Source organism: Haemaphysalis longicornis, unplaced genomic scaffold (assembly GCF_048455015.1).
Source record: "Haemaphysalis longicornis isolate Haplotype H1 unplaced genomic scaffold, Haemaphysalis longicornis Haplotype H1 scaffold_29, whole genome shotgun sequence".
NCBI classification, from domain to species: domain Eukaryota; kingdom Metazoa; phylum Arthropoda; class Arachnida; order Ixodida; family Ixodidae; genus Haemaphysalis; species Haemaphysalis longicornis.
In genome coordinates this window covers 1,096,302-1,114,379 of record NW_027526331.1, presented here as the reverse complement: position 1 = coordinate 1,114,379, position 18,078 = coordinate 1,096,302, and the positions used below count along the sequence as shown (strand labels likewise).

Sequence of the window (18,078 nt, the reverse complement as noted above, 5' to 3'; positions counted from 1 at the left end):
CAGCAGTTGTTCCAAGCACGAGATAATCATCTACATATCTTAGAACCTTCACCACCCCGAAATCCGTTAGCTGCCCTTCGAGGCACTTGTCAAACGACGCGAAGTAAATATCAGAAAGAGCCGGGAAATTGATGACCCTACGCATGCGCTTGATTTTTGAACATAAAAATGATCCTGATGCATGACAACTGTAGACTGCAAGTAAAACTGAAGAAGCTCGTTAAACTGTTAGTTATCGATTCCATTCTGGTTTTGAAGGATACCTTCGCCACGTTCTTCAATAAGTTCCCGAACAGCTTTAAAAATTCTGTCGTGCGGTAATAAAAGATCTTCAATATCAATTGAAAAGGCTGTAGTGGATTCCGGAATGCTGTGGTCTAACACTTTAGTTACCTCGTTAGAACTATTAACCAGGAAAGGGTCAGCTGGCTGTAACTTTTCTAGGTGCATCTGTAGAAACCGCCCCACTATACTCGGTGACAACTTAAGAACGGCACCGGAGTTGCCGTTGTGCCTTATCACCGTAGCCGGATGTTTCTCCGCGCGGCGCAAGTAGGGCGTTACTGGGAATATTTTGAACATGGCGTGAGCCGTTCCCGTGATTTTTTGGACTTAATATGCTTATAAACGACTCCAGTGACGACAAACAAACTGCGTGAGACAAGGCAGACGATATCATGCATTCATAGCAAACCCCTTTCAAAACGTGCGCGCACTGACGTCACGGGTACGGCGCTTTGGCGGAGTGATACACTACATGAGGTGGTGCCGTTCTTGAGTTGTAACCGAGTATACACACTGCCAGCTTCCTTGCTCAGTCACGATGGCCCGTAGTGGGCATTCTGGTTTGTGAATTTTCGGCTTAAAAAAGATTTCTAAAACAACTAGGTCAGCTTTTTCAGCAGCTTTGCCTACCGAATCCAGGTGAACTTCTTTCAGAAACTTAACAACCACCGCCTTTTGCTTTTTTGGATTAAAATTCACCTGTTTCAAATTCTTCTGTACTGCTGCCAGCGATTTTTCATTCTTATACCCGTGTTATCATGTGATCATTTTATTCTTACTGGTTATATGCCCCTTTAGCTCTGAGTTTATTCGTTCATCTTTGATTTTAAGTGCGACACGTGTTTTTTGTGGAAGACGTACACAGTCAAAGTAGTATCTGTTAACTGGTGCATACTGTTTTGTTACGCCGTTATATTAAATGGTTTGTTTTGTTTGTTGTATTCGACTTGTGATTTTTGTTACGCCTTATCGGGTGGTGCAACTGGTTATGGGAAAGAGGGTAACACCGGTGGGGGGTATATATGTGTGTTGCTGTTTCATGCAAAATAAAGTTGGAAGTTGCGCTCGTCTTGTCCTCTGGTCTCTTCGTCCTCGTCTTTTGCGCAAACCTATTCCTTAGTACGTTTCATTTCTCCTTTAAACGTCGAAAAATCTTCAAGATCGCGTATTGAAGGGGGATGGTGGGAAAGGTTGATTTAATTACGAGGCTTCAATATCTAAAGGATCAACCCCTCTACCAGCACATCAAGATCGACTTCGGTAAGGTGGACGGCCTATACAAAGGCGGAGATGGTGAATACGGGAAAGGACCTCCTCAACACCAAATTGAGCATTTCGACATAGACTTGGACGACGTCCACGATCCATACAAAGCCACCATGGCAATGTATCTGGGGCAGCAAACTTTGCTAATCGATGAAGACGTGGTGCTGGCGGTATCACGGGAAGAAGATAATACGCCCTTGAACATTGCCTACGATGAGTTCGGCGACGAAATGGCGTTCCCCCAGATATACCTGGGCCAACCTCGTAGCATCAACCCGAACACTCCCTTCAGCGTGGTCACGATGGCCGTGAGCGAGTGTAGGAGGCGAGATCGGCGCGGCGGTTCGACTCGCATTGCATTCTACATGGCTATGAAAGTGGTTCGCTGCAGGGTAAGCCACTCGCTCAACGTGATGTTCAGAAACAGTGAGGGTTATGCGGTCAGACTGCAAACGCTCACGAGGGCTCATTTTGCTGACGAAACGTTTATCGAAGAAACAGTGAAGCATGATCTTGCATACCTGCAGGGAGGACCCAATACGACGTCATACTGGTACGAGCGAAGGCAAGAGATCTTTGCGATGATCCGGCAGATGGGCAAGCAGACAGAATTCCTCACGCTGTCGGCATCAGAAATTCACTGGGAAGGCCTCATCAGTCTGCTGCAAAGCCTTAAAGGGACAGACAACCGATTTTTATCGCGTATATGTTCTCTAGCTCATATGAAAGCCAGCGTTTTATATAGCCCGGTAACCACACGCAATTTCTAAACATATCGGCATAAATAATCTTAATTTAGCAGCAAACTTCCTGAAATCGGAAGGGTGGCGGTTCGTAGTGTCGAAACTTGGCACTATAATATGTGTCCCTGTCACGTGACCTACAAACCTAGCAGCTACTGTAACTTCTGAAACGTTTATTTACGTATTGAAAACCTTTTAACACAAGTATTTGTACAAGGATAAATTGTATATGTATTTCTAAACATTATTTTGAAAATTCTAAAGACACGCCGCCCGCCGCCGCTGGGTTGCTCTCCGTGTGGCTAACTGAGCCACCATGCCCAGAATCAACGGCAGCGTTCAGTAAACAGACCTAGTGAAGGAGCTTTGACGACTCTACCTGAGGCAGAGGCGTTTGTTCTGCCAAAATATTTGATTTCAGTTCCCAAATACGCCAACGGCAGCTTAAAAAAAACGGTGCGCCCGGGGAGAATCGAACTTCCCACCTCCACAACGTGAAGCCAGATTCTACCTATCGTCTATCCCAACAAATGGCGCATTCGTGCACAATAGACCGCTGCATTAAAAAAACACATGACGAAACAGGAAAGCCTGCGATTCAAACTTTTTAGCTGGGGACAAGTTTTTAAATATCGCTTTTCATTTCGGATACAGACAAAACTATGTTGCCCAGCTACTCTATGTCATGGTTGCCAGCATCATTTTTGAGAGGGACACATAGGGCTCGCAGATCTAAAAATTTCGATTTAAAAAGTTCTAGGGCATTATCAGCAAAACCGTTTCTCGTCAAGGTGCTTTAAGTGATGCCCTTTTATTTGGGATAGAGAATGTATACTCGACAAAAATCGGTTGTCTGTTCCTTTAACATAGACAAGGATCACGTCGCCAAGGAATTTCACCTCCTCACGCTGGACTAGAGGTGCGAGCTAGTAACCAAACGACCCGATCATCTGCTCCTTCTACTTCGACATAAAAGTCCGTGCCATTAACATACTCAAGAACCCAGTCATTTCGCTCTTCCGGCCGTACCACGTGGAACACTACTTTAAGCGAATAGAGTTCTAACACAGGGGAAGTGCACACGCACACTTGCTCCTCTGGCTCCACAACGCGCCCGAAGAAACGCTCGGTCCAAACATGCCCGAGACGGTGGAAATGGCACAGCATCTCGCGTCGGTCGAAGTGTCACTCATATTGCGACCCAGATTCCAGGTCCATGAGCACACTCTCACGTACTTTAAGAACGGCACAACCCGATGCAGCTTCAACGCGCCTTCCTGGCCCATGAAAGAGAGTTTCGTCCTGACGCTGTTGCCACCCCCCGAGACGCCTGGGCAGGTGAGCGACTACCAGGAGTTAAGAAACCTATGCCATGCGATTGACGACTGGCTCGAGTACACCGTCTACAAAACCTTCGAACAAATGTTCAAGCATCACAGCGTCGCCGACGACGAGCATTACCTCAAGATCGTTCGCTCAGGGATTTCAAGGCCATTTATCATGCTCCAACGCGCGCCTGATAAAACCAAAGTGAATTACTTCCATTCATTGGTGGCGTCGGTCTTAGATTCTAATATGAATATACATGTTATCTTCGACGTGTACGCTTCCGCCGCAAACGTCTTGGATTATGTCAATAGGACACACCGAGGGATGTCGCATCTCTACAAGGAGGCTTGCAAGATCGCCGAGGAGCAACGCAAAGAGTAAGAGAAGGATCCTAACAAGAATGTTCCTAACTGCAAATTCAGCGATCTCGTTAGGAATTAAACGCAGGCATTCTCAGGGTCGTAGATATGTCTGCTCAGGACGGCCTGGCATCTCCTGCAACTTGGCATGTCGGAAAAGAGTCGAACCGTAACCTACGTGAACACGATGTGGCCCGAGGAAAGAGTTCGAGTGCGCTAGAATAACGCAGAAATGGACGCCCAAGGCTTGGATGTTTCCAGCACCAACGTCTTGAAGAAATCACCGATCCAGATGTACGAAGACTGGCCGGCCGACCTTCTACATCTCACGTACGCCAACTTCATGTCGCTTCACAGACTTAGCAAGCACTACAAACGGCGTTGCGACACTGCCAGCATACGCTACAGGAGATAACCGGCGTATGCCGTCATAAAGTTTAAGAGGGAACACGTGCTGCTGTTTCACCTGTTTGACAGGGAAGTCGACATTCTAGATGAAAACAAGTTTGTTCAAAGTTTTGGCGACAATTACGAGGTAATTATGAGTGAAAAGACCAAATATACCTACAGCATCGACATGGACGAACTCATGGGACAATGCCAACGTATCACTCAGGAGGACAACTGCTTGCCCGCTGCGATGGCCGACACAGTCACCGACTCGGCGAGGGACGAAACTACGACGACAGTCCAAAGGGTGGTTGTGAAGTTGGCTGATATTGTAGATAACAGCGACATAGTCATGATTTAAAAAGTTTTCCAAGACCATTATCGAAAGGGGCCCGGTCGTTCAGAGGCGTACCGACATACTCGCCACTGACGTCCTCCTCAAGAAAATGTGGATCACCCACGAAGGTCAGTTAGCGTTTCTACAGGAGCTGCTGCATCGACTGACGACACCCGATTGCGAGCAGTTGCAAATCTTTCTGAACGGAGCGGCGGTATGCGAAAAATGTTTGTGCTTCGCCTGATCATGAACCTCTACAACCGGTTCACGCAGGCGGGAAGAGCAAACGTCAACGCGTACATCGCGTGTGCCACCACTGTAAAGGCGGCGTGTGCGCTCGACGGAGTCACTGTGCAGGCTTCATTGACGTTAACCATGACGATGACACATCGTTAGCGAGGATTAAGCTACTCTGACTTGAACAGTTTCCGCTGTGCGTTCGCCGACGTACGGTGCGTCATAATCGACGAAATGAGCATGATGTGGCCGGACACGCTCGCGCACGTCGATCATCGGCTCCACCAAATTTGCAAGATGTAGCAACCCTTCGGTGGCTTAGACATCGTATTGTGTGGCGATCTTCGACAGCTGCCACCGGTGAGGGCGTCAGAAGTGTTCAAGAGGTGTTCCGTTATGGGCGGTATCTAACCTATCACCCCGTGGCACAAGCTGCGCTACTACGCACTCATGAAGGTGTTTCGACAGGCGGACAAAGTGTTTTCATCTATATTCACAAAAATAGAAGGTGGCTCAGAGCTTGAAGACGAGGAGGTACAGTTCATCGAGGACCGGTTCGTGACGAAGGAAGACGCCGCTGAGAAATGTCCCGAAGGGATAATAATTTTCTATGCTAACGCAGACGCCGATACGTACAATGCGACGGCGGCTCTCTCAGGTGCTCCGAGAAATTCTACGAGTTTCCTGGTAATGACCAGATCACCGGTGCGCGCATACTGCAAGAGTTTGGTTGTGATTTGCGACGGGAAATGGAAAGGAAATTCCCTAAGAATATTTTGAGCTCGGCAGGGACCTCACCTGCATACAACCCAGTGCAGGGGAAGGGAAGTAGAGGGGGAGTGATAGGATAAAGTAGAAAGAGAGAGAGGTAAAGGTATAAAGAGAGCTGTAAGTCCTAGAACGATGTCAGTCCGGGCACATCACGCAATCACTGCACTTCGGGCTAGAGCCACTGCGTAAGGCCGGTCGTCTCCAGGAAATGAAGCAGATAAGCGAAGACTTCCCATTGGGTTCCCGCAGGCCCCCTTAGGAACAGAAGGTCCTCCATGCCGCCGCTGGGAACGCCTCAAAGCTGGAGGGCTCGGTGGAGTTCTGATGTCGCCGAAGCAAAAGTAAAGAGTTTGGGCACAGCAGATACGGGAAACCTGCTGCTCAAATTGACGGTGTGCTTAGGCCAACCCTACATGGTTGTCAAGAACATCGACGTGCTCAACGGTCTCGTGAATGGAGCTGTCTTCAAGCTGCGCTGCGTGCAGAAAGACTATAGTAAGGGTGCGGCTCGAGTGTACACCTAGCTCGGACCAAGTAGCGCGAACAAAGGGGAGGCACTTACGACTAAATGACCCCGGCATCAAATCTTCGTGGGTACCCATCGAATATTGGTTAACTTTGCATGTCACCTGCGCGGCAAATGCCCGTCCCATATAAGGCTCTAAAGGTCACAGTTCCCGCTTTCACCAGCACGCGCAATCACCATTCACAAGTCGCAAGGCAGAACATACGACAAAGTCGTGATTGAATATGCCAAGAATCACACGCAGAAACTCGACTACGTGGCTTTGAGCCGCGTTATAAGTATCCAAGGGCTGTGCATCGCCAACAAAGATGGAGATCACAAGTTCTACCATGGGAAGGAGAACAGTGATCGCGCACTCACAGACAAGTTCAGACGTCTTGAAGAGCACCGTCTCGAAACATGCACTGCGCGCTGCACTACCATGACCGCGCGATCCCTGCCTAAGCATGCTCGCGACGTAGGACATGAGGTTAACATCAACGTTGCTCATCTTCTCTGCCTCACGGAAACCTGGATGTCGCCGAATGAAGCACGAGACATCAACGGCTACGACTTCGTCTGCGGTGCACAACGGGGTAACAGCAAGGCAGATGGAGTAGCAGTCTACGTGAAATACGACATGGCCGTGAATGCAGTCGATTGCGGCGACTGTGCAATGTGCGCCATAGAACTCAGGGACATCGAGGCGGTTGTGGTATGCGTCTACGAGGCGCCGAACAAGTCCCAAAATGAGGCGTCAGCCTTCGTGCTCAAGAAAATTGGTCGCTCTATAAAGGCGCGTCCAACGTGATGGTGGTTGGGGATTTTAACCAGGAAGCGGCCACGAGCCCTGTGTTCCTCTCTGATTGCGGGCCGAACACGCACTCTTGCTCAAATCATCCTTCGATTCAACCACATCGAGAAACACATGCATAGACATGGTGCTCACCAACTCGCAGTCCATTGCACGTAAAGTGCAAATGGCGCCCGCATACTACTCAGACCATAAGACGATGCTCGTGTCTATACATCCGGGACACACAAACACAATCTGAGTGCCATGATGTCAATATCCCGCCATAAGGGTGTACGCTCAAGCTTCTCACGGAGTAGGGGGGCGACAAAGAATTGCAGACTACCGAGAACACCATAACGCACTGACTGTAATTCACCCTCAGAAAGCACTGTCAACGCCGGCCACAGTAATGTCAATGCACCAAAATAAAGCACACTTTTAAAGACTGGCTGCTTATTTCACTGTCACCACTTGGAGAGCATGAATGGCGAATGCTGCAGCTGTGTTCGAAGCTCTCCCTTGATGAAGAAGTGACGCTATCGCGTCTTACATCTTAGGACCTAAACGTAGCAGTCCCCTGGAAACTTTTTATTGTTTGCGTTAAGTGTAACTTTATTGTTAAACCAGCAGCTGTCGTTGTGTTTCACTTCCTTCTTTAAATTCGCGCGGGTTTCATCCCCGATAGGGCTTATCTCTCCCCATCCGCCTATCTCTCCTCGCCATCAGGCCACTGCACCGTGCCGGACGCTTGCGGAAGGGTGTATGGTTTGACCTATAGCTCTCAAGGTCAAAAGTGGTCACCCCATGAAGACTGTTCGAGGTAACGTAGTGTAGCTTTCACTAACAAAAGGGTGGTGTGAAGGCTAACAGTTCTGCACGGTATAAAGTTCGGACCATGACCATCCCAAAACACCATCCTGTAAGTTTTGCAACAATCTGCACATGAGTATTTATAGTGCGAAGAAAGAAAGTCCCGCAATATGACAGTTCCTGGTACCCTGTTGTTATCAGTTTTCATAACAGATAAATCGCAAGACACCGCCCGAACCTGCCAAGGTAGTGAAATGTCAGAATATTATCTTTACACGACTAACCAGGAAATCGTGAGATCCGAAGCCTCCTCTCACTTTAAGTGAGAAGGGCTGGGAAACGGCCGGGCGATTTACAAACAGCAGGGATATAGGTAAATCATTGACAGTTTCAAAGGGATGATTCTTCAGCGATGACATATTACAAGCATAAAGAAAGTCCATGCACGTTGGTTGGTCCTAGAGGCATCACTTGTTACATCCAACATAAGACTTATGACTGGGCTAGTGCGTAAAGCACCCGACGCAAGGCGAACCCCCAAATCTAGCACTGGGTCGAGCATTTTTAATGCTGTTTTTGTCGCCGACTCATACCCGGCACTGCCATAGTCTAAACAAGGCCCTATCGAGGCGCTATAAAAAAGGAGCAGGAATTCTTCGTCTGCACGATAAGATGGCTGTGAGAGAAACTTCAGAATATTCATTGTTTTTAGGCATTTATGCTTCAGTAGTTTGATGTGAGGGATAAATGAAGAGTCGTACACACAACTACTGAAAGTTTGTGCTCCTTTCCTGAATAAATTGATATGCCATTGAGACTAGTGTCAGAGCCTTCGTGTATAACGCACCTCCCAGAGAACACAACGCAAGCACGTTTTTCCGAATTGAGCTTAAACCGAATATTATCAGCCAATCCAGCATGCTTCCTGACGCCAGACTGGACTTGACGTCCACAGATTGACATATTACATAATTTATATGATACCGGCACATTATCTACATGCACAGAAGAGGAAATGGTTGGGCGCAATGCCTTCCGGAGCGAGTTCATCTTAACTACAAATACTGCGAAGCTCAAAACACCGCCTTGAAGCGCGCCATTTTAATAAACATATACATCCGAAAGCCCATACACTACCCATTCTCACGCAGAAGGTTTGTTCCTACATGTAGCTATTGAGGATGTACAGCATGATGCCCGAAACACCTAATGACTACAAATCACTCAGGATGCCGTTTCGCGAGGCGGTGTCGTAGGCCTTTTCCATATCGAAGAAGACTGTAATGCAGAACTGTTAGCGAATGAAGGCATTTTTTACGTAATATTCCAGCGCAAGAATATATCGTTGGTGATCGTCTTGCTCTGAAGCCTGCCTGGCAGCTCTCGAGTAGACAATCGCGCTCTAAGATGTTCACGAGTCTCCGGTTTATCATCTTCTCGATAAGCTTGCACAAGCAGTTTGTCAGAGAAATGGGCTGATAACTCGCTGGAGAGGAAGGTTCTTTCCCATCCTTCAGAATATCCAAAACTCTAGCCTCCCGCCAAGTCCTTGGAACGCTCTCCGAAAGCCATATCTTACTGTATAGGTGGAGAAGTGTTTCACGTGGTCTACGTGTAGGTGTTGTATCATCGGGTATGTAATGTTGCCTTCAACCGGAGCTGAAGGTTCACATGTGCTAAGGGTAGCCCTCAACTCATGAAGTGCAAATTCAGCTGTAAGCAGATTTTGAATTATTATTGTCACGTAAGAGCTTCTTTTCTGCAACTTTTTTGTGCTTCTTCGTGTAGTGTGCAGAACTGCTAAGTGTTGTGCGAATACATTAGCCTGGTCCTGAAGAGTGTCCTTTGTTGTGCTGACCATGGGTAGGCTATGTGTCGGATGTCCTTTGAATTTACGTATTCGTGTCCATAAATTGCGTGTGTGTTGTTTAGTTGTGTTTTATGGCGCATAAGCAACTGAGGCTATCATGAGCCAATGAGAAGTTTTCGTGTTTTGTTTTGTGGATGACTCATTGTTTTAACACATTATAGCTTGTTTAGGAGCGAGTGTTACTTGTTTTAAAAATCTAAGAATGGCCGAATTTTAGCAAGAGCATGCTCTCCTAGGAGCAGGCTGGGGTGAAAGGGAATGTGCTCGTTGCAAAAAGCCTAAAATGTCTTTCTTACTACCTCAATTTCGGCACATGAAAGTAAGATGTGGTTTACTGTTAGGTCTTGGTCACATTCTTTACATCTCGGTTATCTTATTTCATCAGGAGAAAGTTATGTCAGATGTGTATGTCCGATGCGGAGACGACATACAATAACTTCTGCGATGCGGCGAGACGTTCTTCACGTCTGCTTGATTCCCACTCTTCTACATTCGGCTTAACTATGTGACGTTTGTTGGTTGCCTTATCCTATGAGGACTTCCATTTTCCTGTCAGCTTACTCCGTACAAATTTCACCCAGTCGCTGTGAGGAATTTCGATTGATTGTAGGGTTGAACGCGCCAACGCAACGCAGGCGATGAGGTGCGCCGTAGTGGAGGGCTCCGAATTAATTTCGACCACCTGGGGATTTTTAACGTGCGCCGAAATCTCGTACACATGGGCGTTTTGCTTTTCGCTTCCATCAGAAAAGCGGCCGCCACGGCCGGGAATCGAACCCTCGACCACGAGATCAGCAGAGCAACGCCTTAGCCACTGCGCCACCGCGGCGGGTCTATGAGTAATTTCTTTTTCTGTTATTGTTCTGCTACCAGCCTGTGGGGCACATGCATCGGTTCTCTCATTTACATTGATTTCAACAAGGCTAGGAGCCTACCACAACTTAATTTTCTGTCGTTGTCCTTTGGCTGTTACTAAATTGTGTATTATGTCTCCATCAAGAGCTGAGATGCATTTTTGTAATTTAGCCCTGTGATCGCGCTGAGAGAGTCTGTGTAGATAACACTGTTTCTAATTTTATTTCTTAGTCTTTCTAGAGCTACATCAATTCCGCAAAATTCCGCTGTAAAACCGAGGCCTATTGAGGTAGCCTGATCACCGTCTCCCATTTCGCTTCCACTACTGCACTACCAAAATAGCATGATGTTTTGGAACCGTCTGTCTAAAAAGCTCTAAGATGTAAAGCTCCTGTAAGATGTGTTTACGCGGTGGTTGCTTTTCTTAATCTGTGTTAGTGTGAAGTCACATACAGTAGAAATTGTACACCAAGGTTGTAGTCGGTCATGTCTCTTGGCACTTTGAGGTAATGTGTCCATCATACTCAGTTGGCATTTCTCTTTAAACCGAAGGGCGACGGTCTGATAGCTTGGGGGTTGTTATTCAACGGTATCCTAGACGGGCATTTTGTAACTATGGGGTAACACAGATGTTTTGGCAGAGAACGGATCATTAGAATGTGTGAGAATGTCGGCGTCGTTCTTCAATTTGAGTAGTGGTGCATTGGTTTCAACGTAAAGACTGTTTAAGGGTGATGTCCTATACGCTCCAGACGAGAGACGTAAACCTAAATTGTGAACTGCATCCAATCGTTTCAAGTATGGCTGTCTGGCTCCGCCATATACAATGCAACGATTGCCCAAGCAGGAACCTAGGCCTGAGCGATAAATTTGTAAAAGGCAAGCCCTGTCGGAACCGCAGTGTTTGCGTGGAAGGACTTTATGCATGTTTAAAGCTGCCTATGCTTTATTTTTCAACATGTTGATGTAAGACAGAAATGGGAGTTTTTTGACAAACATTATGCCCGAAAATGTGTGTTCGTTTTGTATGGGTAAGTCGATTCCCATGAGGTGTAAGGTGGGATTTCTCAGTTAGTCGCGTTTGAATGAGACAAAATGGCCATTTTTTTGTGTAGTGAAAGCTGGAAACCATTTGTGCATGCCAATGTGGTTAGTCTATTTATGGTCAACTGTACTTGCCTCTCGTATGTTGCTACATTGAAGTATGAGCAAGCTAGTTGAAGATCATCAACATAGGGAGAAAACATAATCCACTTCCGAATTATTTTGGGTATGGAGTTCATTTTGATGACAAAGAGTGCTATGCTCAGAATACACCCCTGAGTGACCCCGTTCTCCTGTACAAAGTTCCGCGAGTGGGCTAAGCCTAGGCGCGCTTGAAATGAGCGGTTTGTGATGAAGTTCATGCAATTCAGCATTCTTCCACGGATGCCTAATTCTAACAAATCATGAGTGACTTCCAACCTCCTTGTGGTGTCCTAAGCCTTCTCTAGGTAGAAAAAGAGAGCAATGTATTCTCGTTTGTGTACAAATGCTTCTCTTACACTATTTTCTAGGTTGACACGGCGGTCAGTTGTTAAGCATGCTTTTTAAGACCGCACTGGTGAACATGGAGAAGTTTCTTTGATTGTGGAGCAAAATTTCTTTCGTGTTTACGATCATTTCAAACCCACCGCGGTGACTCAGTGGCAAAGGCGTTGCTGCGCTGCTCAGCATGAGGTCGCGGGTTTGATTCCCGGCCGCGGCGGCCGCTTTGCTGATGGAGGCGAAAAGGAAAAACGCCCGTGTGTACGAGATTTTGGCGCACGTTAAAGTTCCCCAGGTGGTAAAAATCAATCCGGAGCCCTCCACTACGGCGCGCCTCATCGCCCGCGTTTCGTCGGCGCGTTAAACCCTACAATCAATCAACGATCATTTCAAACGTTTTGGCGAGACAGCTGGAAAACAGCAATTCTGGGAGTTAATGCCATGTGCCCTCTGGTCCCGAGTCTTCTCGTGTCAAGATGCTCAATCATCGTACAGTAAATGTACGACGATAATAAACAACTGCATAACATCGTATACATCTACAGTAAAGTGTCACAAAAACTACTCATTCACTGAGAACCCCTGGTTAACTACCGCATTGCTTCGAAGCATGCGTAAAAAAGAAAACTTTACAAAAAAACTAAGCGGCAACCTTTCAACGCCGCGCTTCTCAGGCGGTACAAAAAATATTCTATTACTTTGACGCTATTGCTAAAAACCGCTAAAAAGAAATATTACGAATGACTAATAAGTTAAACCGGTCGTAACATCGGAAAGCAGTGGCGTATAATTAACGAATTTCCGAATAACAACGCTCCTCCGAATGTTATCTCAGAAATACAACTCAATGGTCTTTAGCTCAGCACAAACAAAGAAATCGCTAACGCCTTCAGCGCATTCTTTTGGACAACATCCAATCTAACGAATGCACCCTTTACTTCTGCACAACGAATGGTTTCACGATCATTCTTTCTTTTCACGGTTTCATCCAGTTAAGTTAGTTGAAATAACATCAATCTTAAAACAACCAGTGCCGGCCTTGACAACATTCATGCGCGCTACTTCAAGGCTACTCTTGATATTATATCTGATACACTAGCTTACATTGTAAATTTAATTTTAAAGACGATAGTCCTTTTTGGGCCACTTAAACCCAGAAATTTTGGTCTGTCTGTCTGTCTGTCTGTCTGTCTGTCTGTCTGTCTGTCTGTCTGTCTGTCTGTCTGTCTGTCTGTCTGTCTGTCTGTCTGTCTGTCTGTCTGTGACTCGATTCATCCTCCCGGCCAAAGCAAAGTAGATATTGCGCATTAGTCTTATACATATACTCACAGCCAAAGGTAAACGTCTTAGCCCGGTTTACATGTTCATACTTGTCAACTTTATTGAACAAGAACAAGACATTACGCAAATATAAGACAGTAAATTAGTACACAAGGGATATTTACAGCGTTCCTTTGTTAAAAAATGTATGGATGCTTGGTTTTCGATAGCAAATGATATCCTACATCTACTGCAGAAAACCGCCACCGGCTGTTGCCCGCGCAACTTCCAGGCGGTATATGAAAAATCAGGCGACAACAGCAACAACAGATGATGATGATGATGATGTCCCCAAAGATTTTGGCACGCACCCACAAGGGAGGATTGGCCAGGGCTAAATCGGTTGTTCAACTAGCTAGGTTCCACGTTCTCCTAGGAACGCACGTGGAGCACAGCCACGCGGTTCTATAAACCTTGACGTCGGCCGCCTAGATTCACGCGCATCACCGCCAGACTTCAGCGCTGGCATCGGGGAACCCGGCCCGTAGTAGTGGAACGCGGTAAATTCAAATCGCCCTCAGCAAACCCTTGGTGTGTTTAGCTAGGGATGAGCGCGGCGGTACAGGAACAGCATGAGAGGTGAGCGGGAAAGCAAACGGGGGCATTTCCTTGGCAAATGTCTGCAAAGACTATCGTCTTTTGACGACATTTGCAACGATAACAGCAGATACGCGGCCAATTTTTTTAAAACTGCTGTCTTCCCTCAAGAGCTGAAAAGAATTCAATTAATTCCTGTCTTCAAAAAGGTGAATAAGACTGCCGTGAATAACTGGAGCCAATTTCCATACTTCCATTTTTTAGTGAAGTGATTGAAAAGATAATCGAACAACGTTTTAAACTACCTCAACAAGTTCGCCATTCTGACGCCTCGACAGTTCGGTTTCCGGACCGATTACTCAACTAATCTTGTTCTAATAGCGCTCACTGAACAATTAAAAAGGCGATTGATGAAGGTAAAATCCGTCTTCATAGATTTTAGCAAGGCATTTGATTCCATAAATTATGACATTCTTATTCAAAAACTAGCCTCATATGGTATAATTGGTCCCCCTTTAAACCTCATTAGGAATTACTTGCTCGATCCAGAAGAAACCGTTAACGTATCAGGTGCAATGTCGGATATCAAAATAGTAAATATAGGCGTACCACTATAGTCTATTCTTGGTCCAATCTTATTCTTAATTTACATTAATGACCTCCCAAACTGCCCAGCATCTTGAGCCGACTGCCTACTTTACGCGGACGACACAGCCATCTACACCGCCCACGAAAATATCGATAAAATAACACAGCGGCTAAATGAAGACCTTAGGATGTGGTGCGACAGGAATAAGCTAGTAATTATCCATCTAAAATATAATTCATAATATTTAGTTCTCGTAAGCTCAGGTACGATAATGTGACCATACTAATTAACTCCCACCCCATATTCCCAAGCGACCAATGCTTGCATCTCGGTGTACAACTGGACTGCTCCCTTAAATTCACTGCCCGCATTCTGTATTTTTAAAAAAAAGATTGCATATTGTATCAGAGTTTTGTTAAAAGCGCGTCAATATTTTAGCTTATCAACGCTCATTTCCCTGTACCACGCATTTTTTCATAGTCACATCAGCTACTGTATCGTGTCTTGGGGTTATCATTCGCACGTCACGCCCCTTCAGCACATTCCAAACCAAGCGGTACGGCTGATAACATCCAACCAGTACAACGCGCATGCGCCCCCACTTTTTCGGAAACTAAACCTTTTTACAGTTGACAAACTCGTTCTGTATAACCTGGGAATATTTGCTTAACGTTTGACCAAAAATTCGGAATACTTATACATAATCAATAGAAAGCAACTTACCAATCCTGACAACACACGGTTATCACTTCAACACAACTATCTGCTTCCGAGACTGCGCACTAAGTACGGAAAACAAACGGTAGAATTCGCTGCTATAAAGAACTACAGCAGCCTCCCCCTTGAACTTAAAGATCTGTCGCCTATCTGTTCATTTACACACTCACTCAGGACATTTTTATTCCGCTGATTCTTGTGCTCTGTTGTTTACTGTGATTACATAGAAAATTCATTATTACGCCTATGTTCTTCATGACCAATCATTAAACCTATTGCACTGTATAATTATGTATTCTGTCTTTGAAAATATTTCTCTCACACAAACGTATATTATTTATTAGCCTTGTTTGTCGTTTTTTTTCACCTTATTTACTGTGCGCGCGACTGCATTTTCTGTACCTTTTTATATCAGTTCTCGCGTTTACTAACAAGAGGTCCCACTACAGTGCTTACTTTGAGACCTCTTTCTGTATATTGTGTTGTATCACATTCACCAGGATCCGATGAACCTTGTTTCAATTCGATTCAAAGGGCTATGGGTTCGTAACTACTAGGGGTGGTTGGTGGCTCTGAAAGTTTAAAGAATTCCAGAATAAATGCTTTTTCTAGGCTTTCCGCACTCTTTTCTGTTCATTTCATTGATTCTGTTCAAAAACTTCAAATGTGCTTTTACAGGGGGAGCCGAAAGATGTACGGGCCTTTCTTAATGTATACTGTTCCGAGGATGATGTAGTGAAACCTCATGGTTGCCGCCGGGAACCCAGTTCTTCTGGGGGTTGTGGAAGAGTGTATGGTTCCCATCACCCCACGGGTATCTCTTGGAGCGGACGTGGAGCTACTCGTACGGCTTGTACTCGGGCCGGTGGTAGTGCTTCATGTGGTCTTTTTCGGTAACGAACACGTTGAGGCCGCACAGTCCGATGGCCGGGAAGGCGACGAAGTACGTCAGCCGCTTCTACAGCAGCACCTCGGCTTCGTGGGAAGCATGGTCGCCGTGTACCGAAAGCCTAGCAGCCGATTTAGAAAAGGTTCGAAAAAACTGCGTGATGGTTGGGCTCGCCATGATGTCCTGCTTGCCCTTTCAATCGAGACCAATCCTCGTCTTCCTCTTCGTTCCCTGTCAGCGCTAGACGCATAGCCGGCATGGCGCGGGCACGATCTCTCAGGCGGCAACTATGAGGTTTCACTACATCATCCTCGGAACAATATCATCTGGATTAGCATAGTGGGTTGGCTAGTTAGTAGTGGTAATTTATGGCTTCGGGTAGCGCAAACAAAGTACAAGGACAGAATGAGGCGACGAGAACAATTGCGCTTATGCCCATTGCCGCATTCTGTCCTTGTCCGTTTTTCGCGCTAGACGAAGTCATGGTTATCCCCTGCGCCGGAAGAGGTTTGCTTACTGGCCAATAAAGCTCCTTTTTAGTTCTGCGAGTGTAAATACTGTTGTATGATTCGTTCGTGGCAGAACGTGTTGGCAGTCTTCGTTTCTCTGCTGGGCCTTTGTACTTTAAAAACGCTTCTGTACTGTATTGTGATCGAATTGGCGAGCGTTGTTTTATAGCTTACACGCTAACGCGTTGCCCGTACGGCTGAACCATTTAGTTAACGTTGCTCACAACTGACTTGGCCCGCTGGCGACTGTTGCGCGGCTGTACGGGGGCCAGCGACACGTGCTTGAAGACGTGTCGCTGCCTCTGGACGCCGTACAGCGTCTGCAGGCTCTGCGAATACCCAGGTATTGGCTAGACGCGCAGTTATTTTCTTTTCGATTGATTACTTCAAAGCACCCGCTACGAAAACCTTCCGTGTCACGTGGGTTTAGGAGCTGTTTTTTTTTTTGCTATAGACGCTGCTGACACCGTCTTTTCGCATTTAAAATGTACTTTATCATTGCAGACTGAACTCGCCTGAAGAAACTGCCAAGTTGCCGAGCCCCACGTGCGCTCACACCAGAGGAGTCACATGTCAGGAGGGTGGGCTTTCAACCTGAATCGACGTCCGCTTCTGGACGTCCTGTGCTTGCTCTATGGCCTTAGCTCCTGGCTGGCCATCACGGGCCTCTGGATGGAGCTGCCACTGTTGGTGCACGCTCTTCCGGAGCGGTGGGCTTTGTCGGCAGTGCTGAGCCTCGCCATTCAGATGGGAAACGTGGGACCACTTCTGTATGGCTTGAGCACGGTCATCTGGCGTCACCGCTTCACCGGGCCCCATGCCCTCAGCATCGCTAACCACGTGCAACTTTGCATTGGCATCATCGCCTGCGTGGCACTCATCACCGCCTGGAGGGCAACAGGATTTATTCTCGGCCGCGAGACAAGCATTGTCCTACTAGTGGCCGCTTTCGCTCTTTCCATCGTGGATTGTACGTCGTCCGTAGTCTACCTCCCCTTTGTGGGACGCTTCCGAGAAGTCTACATGACGTCATATCTTGTGGGCGAAGGGCTTGGGGGTGTCGTGCCCGGACTGGTGGCCCTTGCCCAGGGTGTGGAGGATGTAATATGCGTAAACGAGACAATGCCGTCGACTTCGGTGACGGAAAATTCTTCTGAGGGGATGACTGCTGTGCTTGACGTGGAAGCGATAAACTTTGAGCCCGAAGTCTTTTTCGGCGTGCTGCTACTGTTGGTGCTGCTTAGCTATGGATCGTTCATTCTCTTGGACAACTGCAAGTCATTCCAGAACGAATGGGTTTGTACAACATTGTTTTCTACCATGCCCATCGAAAGGCACTCGGTCAGCGTTCGCCATATTGTCAACTAGTATGTTTGAAAACCATGAAAACAAACATCTTTTCCCAACAAAATGGGTAAAAAGCTGCCTCCACGGCTT

At 46.7% G+C, this 18,078-nt stretch overlaps 1 protein-coding gene across 1 annotated transcript in view; it reads left to right on the top strand.

Moving 5' to 3' along the window:
* Window positions 1-9,416: 9,416 nt before the first annotated feature.
* The window catches only part of LOC144173130 (solute carrier family 52, riboflavin transporter, member 3-A-like), a 45,827-nt gene continuing 37,165 nt past the window's right edge, over window positions 9,417-18,078 (top strand). Inside the window, exons 1-2 of the mRNA XM_077701646.1 lie at window positions 9,417-9,543; window positions 17,146-17,937. Of these exons, the coding sequence (XP_077557772.1) occupies window positions 17,212-17,937 (726 nt within the window). The 5' untranslated portion in view covers window positions 9,417-9,543; window positions 17,146-17,211. The remainder of the gene's footprint in view (window positions 9,544-17,145; window positions 17,938-18,078) is intronic.